Raw genomic sequence first — 15,682 nt, 5'->3', positions numbered from 1 at the left:
TGATATCTGCTATCATGAGGGCCACCAAACCTTGAGTATCACCAATGTGGGACCATCGAGCCATGACCACAATCGCTTAGGCCGCCACTACTACCTCGTGGAGATAAAACTAAAGCTAGGGTTTGTAGAGTTAGTAGGAAGATAAGAGTCTCTCCCTACAAAGAATGTATATAGATAATCCCTGTATCTTTCTAGACTTTTTTTTTTTTTTTAAGTGATGCAAATCATAATCAATAGCCATAATTTATACTATAATTGTTGAAATAATTGTCCTTTTAATTAATTTATGAATGCTAGCATGGTGGACCCGCAAATGTGTTGAGCATAAGCTAAACATGTCTAAATTTTTTTTGACAAGCGGAGAAACTAAAGCAATCTAGATTCTTTCTCATTTTATTCTTCCCAACGACAACTTCGCGATGGCAGGCTGCAGCCTAATTTCTTACGTAAATCTCTCCTTTCCTGTGCAGGCTTCACACCGAAGGCCGCCAAAGCTGCTCCTGACCTTTCAAGTTACTCATGACGTCACCCTCCTCAAAACGTGCGGCCACGAAGCTCGAGCGAACCCCACGCCCTTGCTCCGAAAGCGACACGTTTTATATTAATTTCACACGCTTTCGCCCCGCCATTTTTCCCACGTTCTCCTGCTCTCCGAACCCCCGCGTGCTAACGTGCTCCAATTCTCCCCGCAGCCCCCTTTCCTCCCTCCCTCCTTGCGGACGCGCGTCGACTCCCCATTCGTTCCCTCACTACCACGCGCTCCTCCACTTCGATCCTTTATAACCGGCCACCCCCCCTGCCGCCATTTCGCACCACCACTACTAAGTTCGCCGCTCCAACGCCGCCGGACGCCGAGATTGGAAACGATCGACATCCCTTCATACACGTGTCATCATCGCAGCGCCGATATGATGAGGACGGAGCGCGCTGCTGGGAGCGCCGCAGCCGGCGAGCGGCGGTACAGGGGGGTGCGGAAGCGGAAGTGGGGCCGGTGGGTGTCGGAGATCCGGCTTCCCAACAGCCGGGAGAGGATCTGGCTGGGGTCTTACGACTCGCCGGACAAGGCGGCGCGGGCTTTTGACGCTGCTGTCGTCTGCCTCCGCGGCCGCCGGGGCCGCCTCAACTTCCCCGACTCGCCGCCACGGATCGCCGGAGGCCAGTCACTCGGCCCCCGCCAGATCCAGGGCCTCGCCGCCCGCCACGCCCACAAAGCCGACTCTGATCCCGCCGCCAACGCCGCAGACGCACCGGGGCCGAGGATGTCGCCGTCGGAGACGGCGGACGCTCTCACGGCGGAGAGCGAGGGCGTGGTCGACTGGTCGTTCATGGACATGCTGTCCTCGCCGGATGGAGTCGGGATGGATTTCCCGCCAGCAGCGGCGGAGGCGGCAATGGATGGCTTCTCTTACGATTTCTTCCCGCCGGCGACGGCCCCGCCGGATGTGGCGGAGGACAATGGGGGGGTAGGTTTCGGCGCGAATTCGTTTTTGTGGAGCTTCTGAGGGATTCTCTTACGAGCTCTTATTCGTTTATTTATTCGTTTAAAATAATTCTTTATTTTTTCGGGGGGGATTAAAATAATTCTTTTATTCTTTTAAGGGGAATTGGGGGATCCGACGGCGAATTTTTGCAGCCGAGGGATTCTCTGGCCGCTCGCCGGCGACAGGGTTCAATTACTTTGTTCTCACAAGAATCAAGATGTATGTCTGGAGAGATAATTCTACAGGAATAAAAAGATTCAAAATATTGCTAAATCTCAGTATTTAATGACGGAGATTCTCTCTCTCTCTCTCTCTTTCACGCTGAATTGGCACTTTAGGAAAATTTCATTTTTATTGCTTTGAGTATGAAAATTTTTGCAACAACAAAAAAAATGGCTTCATACTTCAAAAAATTTGAATAGAAGGATAGATGGCTAGGGCCAGCCAATTTCTATCAAGAAAAAAAATGTTCTCGATCTCAGCCAAAGATTCTTGATTTTGATGATAATTTCATGTTTACTCCTTGATCAAACTAATCATAAGTTAAAACAGACCAAATTATTTGCACGCAACTGAGTTTTAAAAAACTAACATATTTGAAGGGGTAACCACCAAATGATAGTCAAAATTCAAAGGACTAGATATTAAATTTTTCTTCAGTTATCTGCATGAGTAACCAAGTTGTTCAATGAAAATGTTGGTTTAATGAAAGTATACACTAGATATAAATTTATTGTTGATTGTAAAACTTAAAGAGTTATTGTATCTATTATCATTTAGGCGAAAGCAGCCTACATGCACTATATCCGCTCCTATAAATTTCCTTCATATATTAATGAAGTTGGTAGATTATGCCAACCATGCATTCAGCTTATAATTTTTGGGACAAATGAACAAGTGAAGAATTATTGTGATATCTAAACATAATTTTCCTCAATATATTCCAATCAGCAGCCCATAGTAAGATTATAAACAATGTTTCCTCAACATAACCACTTTTAAGCTAAGAATTATGCCGAGGTGCATCTCCAGCCCCAAAGTTCCAACTCTTCAAGCATTCTTTTCCAATCGCTCTCATTTTTACTTCCTTTCTATTAGGACACATAGCAAATACTAAATACTAATTTCATATATACAATAAAGTCGACAATCTCTACTTTATATAAATATTATAATTTAAAGAGTTGAAAGCACTTTAAAATATTTTAAAATTATAAATAATTGTAACTCAATATATGTATTACACTATTTAGAAGCTAAGTCAGTTCATCCTCAAAACACAGCAAATGTCAAACTCTAATTTTAACTAAAATGAAGTTAGTACATTCCATTGGCTTCATATAAAACTTGTGAATTAAGAAATAATATGTAATTTATGATTCAACTGTGGATTTGCTAGCAATTAATACTTTATCCACAAATTCCTCGTAAGTGAAGATGGCAAACCTTGCTAGCTTCTTATGAACTTTGCAATTTAGGAGTGTATAAATAGATTAAGTTTCAAACAAGGATTTATCAATAAATTTTACTCGATAAATCTGGAAGGACTTGGAAGCTTGAAGCTAAACATGCGACCCTAAAGTCTTATGGACGGTCTCCTATTGGAAAATAATAGAAAAATTAATTCACACCCCTTTGCTTATGTTCTTTTTTTCCTCCCACTACAAAAGAAAGGATATCTCCCGACGCTTTTTTTGGTCTCTCCCGACGCTTTTAAGCGTTGGCGAATTTCCAGCCCACGCATCGCAAAGCGTGGGTCAGGCGTCGGGCAGGTGGGAGTGGGTCGGGTTTAACCCGACGCGTCAAAAAAGCGTCGTCGCTCTATGCCGACGCTTTTAAGCGTCGTTCACTTTATACAAACCCGACGCTTAAAAGCGTCAGGAAAGCCCAAAAGAGTCGCCAGTTTAAAGAAATCAAAAGGTTTTCACCGGCGCTTTAAAGCGTCGGTAAACCTGTTTTTGCCGACGCTTTTTAGCGTCGGCGTAGTCGTATGGTTTACCGACGCTTTAAAGCGTCGGCGAGCGCCACTTTTTTTACCAACGCTTTAAAGCGTCGGGAGAGACCATTTTTTAAAAAAAAATAAAAATACGAAAAAATGGCACCAGCCAAAAATGGCAATTGATAAAGGCGCTCTTGTCAACAAGAATTACAACATCTCAACCTGAGAGAACAAGAGAATTGTCATGTTATTAACATCAGTCATTCCCACAAATTTTCATCATCTTTCCAATTCATGCTTCAAGAAAATGATAAACATCACAAATCCACACTGCTAGCTTCCAAAGAATGGTTCAGATATGACGCTGGCAAGGTACAATTTACTCGACCGAGAATAAAAACTAAAATAAATGGTTCAGATATGACGCTGGCAAGGTACAATTTATGTAGAGGAGGACCGACATGCAGGAAAAAGCTAATTGTTGATGCTTAATATTATGTTTTTTGGGGTTCCGGAAATAGAAAATTTGCTAGTTAGATTCTGAATACCTCAATAGCATCTCCAATATTCACCACTAGAGCTTTTGGAATTGGTTTTACAGGAAACCATTCCCCCTTGTGCTTAATTTGGAGGCCAGTTATATTGTCATCTTGCAAGAGTATGGTGATAGAGCTGCCATCTGAATGTGGACTCACACCCAGAACTAGATCAGGTCTGCAGCAAGTTGGATAGTAGTTCATACGCATAGCTTGTTTTAAAGCCCCATGCAGTCTTAAAAGCCCATCTTTATCCATGTTCATTAGCAAAGAAAGATTGGCAAGCAGCTCAACAGTTATCCTGTTCATTTCCATTGAAAACACTTCAACCGCATCCCTGCCGAAAGGGGTAAAATGATATAGATTAGTATGGAATCAACCGACAGACAATGTATGTGTGCTGAAACATGATTACCATCTATTTATTGAAGTAATGGGCTAATAGCAGTACTAATAATGATAAGAAGAACAATAAGAAGAAACCAGTTTATTAATAGCAGTACTAATAATGTTAACATGTGGCTCCACAAGCGTTCTGGTGCACATCATGCGTCAAAGATAATACAGAAACCAGTCACTGTCCACCAAATTAACCTGAATAGATGGTATATTCCCTGATGCAGAACATGAGCTCAAGGCAGCGGAGCACAACCACCAAATTCTCAAAGCTTTGGCAGCATCTTCTAGCAAATCCAGAAGGCGAAAAAAGTAGCAGTCTTATAAATTGTATAGCTTCAGTTTTGGAACAGTCATCAGTGGCATTGTTAGGAGCAAGATTCGTACAAAGTGCTCGTTGGATATCTTGCTCATGTGAGATGACTGAAATTAGTAACACTCACATAAACTGGATCAATTGGGCAAATATTATGGACTACACGAATTTGTCAAGCTCCTGTAAACATAAAAGATGACACAAAACAAAATTATTTTGATTTTCTTTTTCACTCTTAAGTGATTGAAAAGGGAAATATTAAGTCGAACCTTAACTTCTAGAATAACATTAACATACTTAAAACAGGATGAACACCCATAACCATCAAACCTTCTCCCACCTACTTGGGATTGGCTTATGGATCTTCAATTGCCAACCATTCCCACAAGGGGCTGCCCAGGATATTTAAAACAGGATTTACGTGTATAGTCAAAATTTCTGTTTTAAGCTTGCACACAAAGTTGATCTTGAACTCAAACATATTGAAAAATGATGCTAAATTTAAAGAAAATGAAAGGACTGGTATTTTAAGCAATATGACTCAAAAAATAGATTAGCATTTTACTTACCGATGATAACACTGGGGCCGGGCTCAAGGACAATGCAGCAATGTCATCGTCTACAAGACCTTCCAAACTCCTTTATATTTCCTTAATAAAGAGGACATCATCACGGGGATGAGCTTCCTCAATAACAACAACTATTTCATCCCCAATCTGTTTTCCAACTGAAACAATCGCAGAAGCTTGAATCCCTACCTGCAATACTCGTAAAACACTCGTAAAACATTAGTAACACAGAACAGAGAAAAGCTCTTGATTATTCCTAGCAAAAAAAAGCTCTTGATTATTTAAAACAGAAAGAAGCAGAACCAGCGGACTACAGGGATTAAGGCGTTCCTTGAGTATCATCTATAGGTCCAAATCGATTAGCCGGCCACCAGAATGAGACAAGTGGAATCAAGGAACATGGTGCCTACGGATACGGCTAGGGTCACCGAGATCAATCTATCGGCGGAGATCGGCAGCCCTGGTATCCCGGAGGAGATTGGCATAAAGAAGTAGATCACCAGCAGGCCAAGGAAGAAGACTGTGAAATTGGCAATCAGAATCATCATCTGGAATATAAGCGTCGACTGAGCGCCCGCCAGCAAGAACCCTCCAAAGGCGACACAGAGGGCAAACATGGCGACCGCCACCAGCCTGCGGCGGATTGTATGATCTGTCGGAGCTTGGCCGGGGAGGAGTCGTTGGGCGAGGTCGTAGGCAGCCATCGGACCCCCTGAAATGAAATGAAAGAAAATGAGAGAGAAAACAGACGGGAATACCAGAAGGTCTTGAATTGAGATTGCTCACGACCATCGCCTTCCCCTTCGAGGGCGCGGGCAGCGTTCTCCTAACCGTCGGCCCGGCCCTCCTTGACGAGGCGGAGGAGGTGCCCCACGCCGTCCTCCTTGATGATGAGCTTGGTGGTAGTGGAGGTTGTCGCGGGCTAGGGAGGCGAGGTCGGCGGCGGAGCAGGGGCAGCAGCGTGGGATCTCAAGACGGGCTGCGGCGGACGGTGCGGGCCATGGTCGATGCGGCTCGGGCAATCCGGCAGTTCCGGCCGGCCGGGTCGTGGGACTCGGGCTCACGGATCGCGTGACATGGGTGCTCAGGGACAATGATCGGAGCTCGGGAAGCGAGATGGGGAGGCGATCGGAGCTCGGAGACGCCGATCGGAGCTCGGGAGCGAGATGGAGAGGCGATCGGAGCTCAGGGACCCTTTTGAATGAGAGGAGAGCAGAGGAGAGGAGCTCGGGACCCTTTTGAATGAGAGGAGAGGAGAGGAGAGGGCATCAATCGTGAGGGTTCGAAAGGATTTGGCCTACGACGACTCGTCGTAGGTCCAACTTACACCGACGCTTAAAAGCGTCGTCAATTTTAAAGATACACCGACGCTTTGGTTGGCGCTGGTCAAAACTATCCCGACGCTTCTCCCTAGCGTCGGGAAAAAAGGGTCGGGAAATCTATCTTTTTCTGTAGTGTCCGTGCCCCTGCACACCAAAAAAGAGTGAAGTTAAAGAGCATGCACAATTGGGAGGTGGATGCCACAAGAACAAAAAAAAAAAAAAGAAAAGAAGAAGAAGACAAAAAGAAATGTAGCTTTTCTCTCTCTATTTTATTTTTGCTTCTCTAATAATTTTATTAATAGAACCAAAACTATCAATTAGATATTAGTTTTTTTTTTAAAAAAAAAATCATGTTTATTGCACACGTCGAAATCTAATATCAAATAAACTGAAATCCACAGGCTTCATGGACTTCCTATGAAGCTAGTAAGGAATTGTTAGTTATCTTAGCTTCAACTAGGAAACTAAAATCAAGTTTTTCTCCACCAACTCTGAAGCTTATAGGGCCTGCCAATTTTGTCTCACAACTTGGGGACCTAAATAATTTTTTTCACATACCTCAAATAATTCATGTTCTAAGAAAGAACAGTAAGACCTAGATAAATAACATTCAACATTTTAAGAGCAAGCGCATCAACAGGGATAGCCTGGAACCTGTGCAGCCACTAGCCAAATAATATAGAGTGGTATGAAATGTTTCTGCCTATCTACAGCCTTGTTGACCCACTAAATGATTGTAACTAAGTGATTTTGTAACCCAAAGGAGGACATAGAAACGTACTTCAAAGGCCATGCCAGGTTTTATGTAGCTCCAAGTGCAATAGAGAACAAGAAATTAAGGTGGGGACATAGTTCGACATAAAGCACAAGAAGCAGCAACTTGCCAAGCTAATAAAATCTTCAAATGGTTGTACTAGAAAGCTGGACTACCATCCCACTTTATCAAGGCACAGGAGGTCATTGGTATTTTTTAAAGAGCAAACTCTAGTTGTCGTATATATATTTCCTACAGGTCTCTTATACGAAAATAAACAAACAAACAAATGCATACATACATAATTATAACCATAGTATATGTGAAAATCTACGAAGTGGTGAATTTTTTGGAGGGAGGTTCAGGATGTAGAGTTCTTCTCACTAAACACATTTATAATTCCTTCCACATTTTTTAAAGTAGTGTTGCAATAACGCAATCCCACAAGTTTCTAAGGATGGGAGAAATCCCTTCAACATCGCAAGTGTTTTATAAACAAATTTAGAACCACATACTTAAATTTGATTCAAGAACTTAAGTTGTTGAGCAATGAGTCATAATATTGATGAAAATTAACACAGCCAAAACACTATTACAAATCAATATCTGGAAACAAAGGGGAAAAAAAACAAGAAGAAAGAAAAGAATAAGATAATTAAATGAACCCTTCAAGACTGTTTCCAAATATAAGATACCATTAACCACCTCTTATTTCCATTTCTCTAGGTTGTGAACTAGGAGCAACTTACTGCAGCACAAGGAGCATTCCATAAAGTTGAAACATGAGCACAGATGGGGCTGTCTCTACTAAGATCATTTATAAATTTATATGCGAACATTAGCTGATATATCGTTCATAATTTGTAGTAGCTAAGACCAAGTATGAAGGCACCATCCATTAAAGAATTGAAGTTTTCCACAGGGTTTGGGTATTCTCTTGTGACAGATACTTCTCCTAAGCCTCTTGATCAATACACTATTGCTTCTTTGAAGAGCCACAAAACAGAGAAGAGAACCATACAAAAGGGCAAAGAGATGACAACCACAAGCAAAACCATGAAACCTAAACTATTGATGGTTAATAAATCTTCAAATTTTGATGAGTCTGATGGAGATATATACACCAGCAAATCAAAAACCTACCAAAAACACAACCTATGAAATCAACAACAAGGATAGAAACAAGTTCAGAAGGAAGAAGATCGCCGACATGGTATGCAGTCTTCATTTCGTACACAGACTCGCTAACAAATCAGCTGGCTAGTTAGCTCCTGAGAGGACATGATAGGGTCTAAACCAAGCTAACGAATCAGCCAACTTCATAACAAATCTAAGAGTTAAGATCGCAACAGGGCCGGCCCAACATTTAGGTGACTTAGGCAGTCGTCTAAGGCTCCGGCTCAAAGAAGGTCCATCGCAGAAAAGGCCTCAAAGACAAAATGAAAAGAAAAAAGACCTCCTGTGAGTTCGACTTAGGCCAGCCTACCACAGATCGAAAACGCCTCAAAGACAAAACGACCTTAGGCCCCCAAATATATTGGGCCGCTTCTGGGTCACAGTGTTGTTATGCTTCAAGTGGCTTGTTAATCCAGTCAATTATAGTAGTAGAATCCCCCTCGAGCCAAATTCACCTTGCATGGACATGATAATAATTAAGCTGCCATGAAGCCTTTCCATGCAGCACTTAACTCTGCCAATGGAAAAGAAGAAGCATTGGATATACAAGAGCCTACTAACCATCAAAGGACAAGTAGTAGAACTCGAAGACGAACAAGCGGCAAGCCAGCACCATGGTTCGTCAATGGAAGTCCCTTTCATCTTGTCCTTGAGAAAACTCCAATTTAAAGTGTAAAGCTAGATCACCAGTGGCCTTATTACTAAAATCCTTCCGTTCTCAGCATCCCAAAGCAGACATCCTTATCCTCTTCCCAGTGCCGGCTCGAGCCTTAGGCGACTGAGGCGGTCGCCTAAGGCCCCCGGCTCGAAGAAGGCCCCGCTACGTCGTTGCCTAGTGCTCATCCCACCGCTGCACCACAGTTTTTACATCTGTAGGCAGTAGGCGGCGGCGACGAGGACTGGCTATTCCCTCCCTCTCCACAATAAAACCCAATGCCTAACCCTAAGCCTCCGCAACGAACGAACGAAGAGAGAAATCCTAGTTCCAATTGCAAACCCTAGCTCTTGCTGCGTTCTTCTCTGGTTCTCTTGGGTTGTGGAGAGTTCGGTGATCGTCGGAGGGGAGGGATGTGGAACCACCCGCCATATTGGAAGGACGGGGACGTGGAATCCGGTCCCCAGGCGTTGTACCCGACGATGCTGGAGAGCCCGGAGCTCCGGTGGGCGTTCATCCGGAAGATCTACGCCATCCTGACCTTCCAGATGCTGCTCACCGTCGTAGTCGCCGCCGCCGTCGTCTCTGTTCGCCCCATCTCCCACTTCTTTGTCTCCTCCGGCACCGGCCTCGGCCTCTACATCTTTCTTATCATTCTCCCATTCATCGGTACTCCCCTTCTTTTCCTTTTCTTCTTTCCTTAATTTCTTGAAGTTTGGAGAATTTTATGTTAGATTTTTCTTGAAACTTTCTGTTGTAAACCTGTAGGAGGATATCTAGCTTATCTTGGGTTGATGACTTCGAAGTTTTTTTTAGGGTACAAAAGTTTGATTAATAATTTTGTATCTAAAATAGCTCGACGGATTATTTTTAAATAATTTTTTTAAGTACTTTATACTTATTAAAATTTTTATTATTATTATTATTATTATTTAAAAGGTCTATCTTAGTGAATTCGCCTTAGGCCCCCAAATACATTGGGCCGCCTCTGCCTCTTCCACACCATGCGACTCCATCAAATAGTTAGCCAATTATGCCAATGATGAGAATCTAGCACCCACACTGATCCGGGCAAATACACTACAGGAAAAGTCGGTTTTACCGACGCTTTTTACAAGCATCAGGCAATTTTCGGTCTAGCGTCAAAATTTGCCGGCGCTTGTAAAAAGCGTCGGCAATAGACGACGCTAATAAGCATCGGTGTAGTCGCCGGCCTAAGACGATGCTAAAAAGCATCGTCGGAGCCTATTTCGACACTAATATGATCTCCTCTCTCATCGTCGCGTGCTTTCAAAAGGTGATCCCCCCTCCCTAACCCCCTCCAGATTGAAGAAGTAGAACGGCTCCGGCGATGATGTCTTCGCCCGCCTCTTCGCCGCCTCCTTGAATCCCGACTCCGCCCCCCTCTCCCCTGAACCGCGGATCCTCAAGTCCCGCCTCGTCGCCGGCGAGACCCTCTACGGCCTCTTCCTCCTGAGCTTCTCCCCGACCCTCGCTGAGATCGCCGGCCTCGCCGGCTACGACTACGTGGTCGTCGACATGGAGGACGGCTCTGGCGGCATCGCGGAGGCCCTCCCCTGCCTCCGCGCCCTCGCCGCCGTCCGCACCTCGGCCATCCTCTGCCTTTCGGAGCTCTCCACCGCCTGGGCCAAGAAGGCGCTCAATCTCGGCCCCCAGGGCCTCATGTTCCCCATGATCGAGTCCCCCGGCGCCACCGAGCTCGCCGTCTCATTCTGCCATTTTCCGCCGCGTGGCGTCCGCGGGTCCGCCCACACAGTGGTGCGCGCCTCCGCCTACGGCATCGACGACGGCTACCTGGCGCGGGTTGACGAGGAGCTGCTGGTGATGTGCCAGGTGGAGACGGCGGCGGGGTTGGCAGAGATCGAGGTGATCGCCGGCGTCGAGGGGGTCGACGTGGTGTAGATGGAGCCGCTAGATCTGAGCGCGAGCATGGGGTATCTGTGGGATCCTAGGAACCGAAAGGTGAGGGATGCGATGAAGGAGGCGGAGAGGAAGGTGCTAGGGATGATGAACAAACTGTCGGCAGCGGAGGGCGGTGGCGCTAGCGAGAGGGAACCGTATTTGGGGGGGCTTGCGATGCCGCACGATCGGGCGGAGAATATGAAGATGAGAGGATATCATATGGTAACGGGGGCAGTGGATGTGGGGATTTTCCGGCAGGCGGCGGTGGAGGACGTGCGGCGGTGGAGGAGCGCGGAGGTGGACATTGGGGAGGAAACGAGGAAATGAGGCTCTGATTCAAAATAATTTTTAAAATATTTAAAATATTTATAACGACGCTTTAAAGCATCGCTAACTAGGTTTTTAGCGACGCTTCGCTAAAAACCACCTTAGCGACGCTTTCTAGAAACGTCGGCATTTTTTTTTCCACTCTAACATAGCCGACCCTTTGGCGACGCTTTTAAAAGCGTCAAAAGGAAACTGACCGACACTTATAAGCGTCGGTAAAAGCCTTAAAAAGCGTCGCCAATTCTTGTTTTTCTTCTAGTAAAGCACAACAGGCTGTATCCGGATTCATGAGGCCACACTGCATCAGAATTATTTCACCCACAAAACCGTCAACCAAAATAGTTACTCTTGAGGAAGATAAAGTAGTTTCCTCATCCAAACCAAGTTCTAATATCCCTCAAAGTTCTAAGTGAGCTTTCTCTTCCTCATTACATCCCGAGATTTTAACTTAGAACTATCATTAATCCCCTAAAACTTTTCTATCCTAGCAATCACCTTTTTGGTATAGGAATATTAAGAACTTCGCTTGCTAGCTCCTGATCCAAATCTTCATGTGAATTCTGACCGTCCCAGCTTCTATCCTGGTTTACAAACTGAGACACCGAACATTACAAAGGAAATTGCTATCATCGCCATTTCTAATTGGCTGGTGAAAATCATCTTGAACGTAGCATGCCGATTCACAAATTTGCCTTTAAACAGCTGATGTATTTCTCTCTTTACCATATGAGTTCTGATACGCTTTAAAATCTGCTATAGCTGATATAGAAGACCAGCTAAAGCTCACCATGAAGTCTCTGATCAACCAATCAAAGTCCGTCTTGATTACAATCACTTGGGCTGCCACCATGACCTCGTAGAGATAAAACTAGAGTTAGAGTTTGTGGAGGTGGTAGGGAGACGAGTCGCACTCTACAAATATATATATATATATATATATATATATATATATATATATATATATATATATATATATATATATATATATAGGGGATTGATAACCTACTCTCTGTTATGGTAGGTTATCAATCTACCCATTTTTCATTGGACAAAAAATACCCTTATTTTTTGTAACTTTTAAGAGTGCTTTATGTCTTTTTATAATCTCACATTAACTCACCCTCTCAACCCCCAATTAATGCTCTTTCCTCTCTCTCTCTCTCTCTCTCCGGTGTGTGTGTATGCATGCATGTACATACATACGTATGCATGTATGCATGTATGTATATGTATGTATGTATGTCTATGTATGTATGTATATGTGTGTGTATGTATGTATGTATGTATGTATGTGTATGTATATATATGTATGTATGTATGTATGTATGTGTATGTATGTATGTATGTGTATGTATGTGTATCAGTGTATGTATGTATGTATGTATGTGTATGTATGTATGTATGTATGTATGTGTATGAGAGAGAGAGAGGGAGAGAACATTAATTCAGGGGTTAAGAGGGTGAGTAAATGTGAGATTGTAAAAAGACATAAAGTACCCTTAAAAGTTATAAAAAATAAGGGTATTTTTTGTCTAATGAAAAATGGATAGATTGATAACCTACCATAATAGAGAGTAGGTTATCAATCCCCATATATATATATATATATATATATATATAGAGAGAGAGAGAGAGAGAGAGAGAGAGAGAGTATATTGACAATCATTGTATCTTCCTAGACCTTTTGTTACGGATGCATTATTATAGTATAATCATTGAAATAATTGTCCTTTTAATTAATTTATGAAGTTAGCATGGTGGACCCGCAAATGTGCTGAGCACAAGCTAAACATGTCTTAAATTTTTTTGACAAGCTGAGAAACCTAAAGCAATCTGGCTTCTCTCTCATTTTATTCCTAACGCCAAGTTCGCGATCGCAGCCAACAGCCTAAATTCTTACATAAATCTCTCCTTTCCTGTGCAGGCTTCACACCGAAGGCCGCCAAAGCTGCTCCTCACCTCGCAGTCAGTCATGACGTCACACTTCTGAAAGCGTGCGGCCAGGAAGCTCGTGCGAACCCCACGCCTTTGCTCCGAAAGCGACACGTTTTAATTTCACACGATTTCGCCCCGCGTGCTAACGTGCTCCAATTCTCCCCGCTGCCCCCTTTCCTCCCTCCCACCTTGCGGACGCGCGTCGACTCCCCATTCGTTCCCTCACTACCACGCGCTCCTCCACTTCGACCCTTTATAACCGGCCACCCCCCCAGCCGCGCCATTTCGCACCACCACTGCTAAGTTCGCAGCTCCAACGCCGCCGGACGCCGAGATTGGAAACGATCGACATCCCTTCATACACGTGTCATCATCGCAGCGCCGATATGATGAGGACGGAGCGCGCTGCTGGGAGCGCCGCAGCCGGCGAGCGGCGGTACAGGGGGGTGCGGAAGCGGAAGTGGGGCCGGTGGGTGTCGGAGATCCGGCTTCCCAACAGCCGGGAGAGGATCTGGCTGGGGTCTTACGACTTGCCGGACAAGGCGGCGCGGGCTTTTGACGCTGCTGTCGTCTGCCTCCGCGGCCGCCGGGGCCGCCTCAACTTCCCCGACTCGCCGCCACGGATCGCCGGCGGCCAGTCGCTCGGCCCCCGCCAGATCCAGGGCCTCGCCGCCCACCACGCCCACAAAGCCGACTCTGATGCCGCCGCCATCGCCGCAGACGCACCGGCGCCGAAGATGTCGCCGTCGGAGACGGCGGACGCTCTCACGGCGGAGAGCGAGGGCGTGGTCGACTGGTCGTTCATGGACATGCTGTCGTCGCCGGATGGAGTCGGGATGGATTTCCCGCCAGCAGTGGCGGAGGCGGCAATGGATGACTTCTCTTACGATTTCTTCCCGCCGGCGACGGCCCCGCCGGATGTGGCGGAGGACAATGGGGGGTAAGGTTTCTGCGCGAATTCGTTTTTGTGGAGCTTCTGAGGGATTCTCTTACGAGCTCTTATTCGTTTATTTATTCGTTTAAAATAATTCTTTATTTTTTCGGGGGGGATTAAAATAATTCTTTTATTCTTTTAAGGGGAATTGGGGGATCCGACGGCGAATTTTTGCAGCCGAGGGATTCTCTGGCCGCTCGCCGGCATTTTTGAATCCGGCGGCGACAGGGTTCAATTACTTTGTTCTCACGAGAATCAAGATGTATGTCTCGAGAGATAATTCTAAAGGAATGTAAAGATTCAAAATATTGCTAAATCTTCAGTATTTAGTGACGGAGATTCTCTCTCTCTCTCTCTCTCTCTCTCTCTCTCTCTCTCATTCATGCTTAATTGGCACTTTAGGAAAATTTCATTTCTATTGTTTTGAGTCTGAAAATTTTTGAAACATTTCCAAACGATTGATTCGTTCTTCAAAAAATTTGAATAAAAGGATAGATAGGCCAGGGCCAGCCAATTTCTATCAAGAAAAAAAAGTTCTCGACCTCACCCTAAGATTCTTGATTTTGATGATAATTTAATGTTTACTCCTTGATCAAACTAATCATATGTTAAAGAGTTTTAAAAAACTAACATATGTGAAGGGGTAACTACCAAATTGTAGTCAAATTCAAAGGAATAGATATTAAATGTTGGTTTAATATCTAGTCTTTAATTTCCAACTCTTCAAGCATCCTTTTCCAATCTCTCCCATTTTTACTTCCTTTCTATCATGACACGTCGCACATACTAAATACTAATTTCATATATAAAATAAAGTCGACAACCTCTACTTTATATAAATATTATAATTAAAGAGTTGAAAGCAATTTAAAATATTATAAAATTATAAATAATTGTAACTCAATATATGTATTGCACTATTTAGAAGCTAAGGCATATCATCCTCAAAACACGGCATATGTCAAACTCTAATTTTAACTAAAATGAAGTAAGTACATTCTATTGGCTTCATATAAAACTTGTGAATTAAGGAATAATAGGTAACTTATGATTCAATTGTGGATTTGCTGACAATTAATACTTTCACTCTAAATTCCAATAAGTCATGAAGTTGGCAAACCATGCTAGCTTCATTTGACCTTTGCAATTTAGGAGCTTATAAATAACTTAAGTTTCAAACAAGGATTTATCAATAAATTTTACTTAATTAATCTGGAAGGAATTGGAAGCTTCAAGCTAAACATGTGACCCTAAAGTCTTATGGGCGGTCCCATATTGGAAAATAATAGAAAGGAAAAGAACATGCACAATTGGGAGGTGGATGCCACAAGAGCAAAAAGAAAAAAAAAGAAAAAGAAAAAGAAGAAGAAGACAACAAATGTAGCTTTTCTCTCTCTCTATTTTTTTTTTTTGCTTCTC

At 43.9% G+C, this 15,682-nt stretch overlaps 1 protein-coding gene, 1 long non-coding RNA gene and 1 pseudogene across 2 annotated transcripts; 2 read left to right on the top strand and 1 right to left on the bottom strand.

Moving 5' to 3' along the window:
* Window positions 1-799: 799 nt before the first annotated feature.
* Window positions 800-1,754, top strand: LOC103703306 (ethylene-responsive transcription factor ERF018). Its single transcript, XM_008786120.6, has one exon. The coding sequence runs from the start codon at window positions 909-911 to the stop codon at window positions 1,500-1,502; it is 594 nt and encodes a 197-aa protein (XP_008784342.3). The 5' UTR covers window positions 800-908; the 3' UTR covers window positions 1,503-1,754.
* Window positions 1,755-3,643: 1,889 nt separating this feature from the next.
* On the bottom strand, window positions 3,644-6,481 carry LOC120106312 (uncharacterized). The gene is made up of 4 exons (XR_016398997.1): window positions 6,027-6,481; window positions 5,238-5,949; window positions 4,551-4,848; window positions 3,644-4,293 (listed from the first exon to the last, which is right to left on the bottom strand). It is a non-coding gene; the product is annotated as an uncharacterized LOC120106312 (long non-coding RNA).
* A 7,141-nt stretch (window positions 6,482-13,622) lies between these two features.
* On the top strand, window positions 13,623-14,443 carry LOC149750963 (ethylene-responsive transcription factor ERF018 pseudogene; annotated as a pseudogene).
* Window positions 14,444-15,682: the final 1,239 nt, after the last annotated feature.

The sequence above is a fragment of the Phoenix dactylifera genome, chromosome 18, assembly GCF_051530095.1.
Source record: "Phoenix dactylifera cultivar Ajwa chromosome 18, Ajwa_hap1_PhDact_Kaust_v1.1, whole genome shotgun sequence".
NCBI lineage: Eukaryota > Viridiplantae > Streptophyta > Magnoliopsida > Arecales > Arecaceae > Phoenix > Phoenix dactylifera.
The sequence above is the reverse complement of the archived record's forward strand: the minus strand, read 5'-3'. Positions and strand labels throughout refer to the sequence as shown.

Excerpts from the sequence above, each read along its gene's own strand:
- LOC103703306 (XM_008786120.6), top strand. The coding sequence starts at position 909 with ATGATGAGGACGGAGCGCGCTGCTGGGAGCGCCGCAGCCGGCGAGCGG.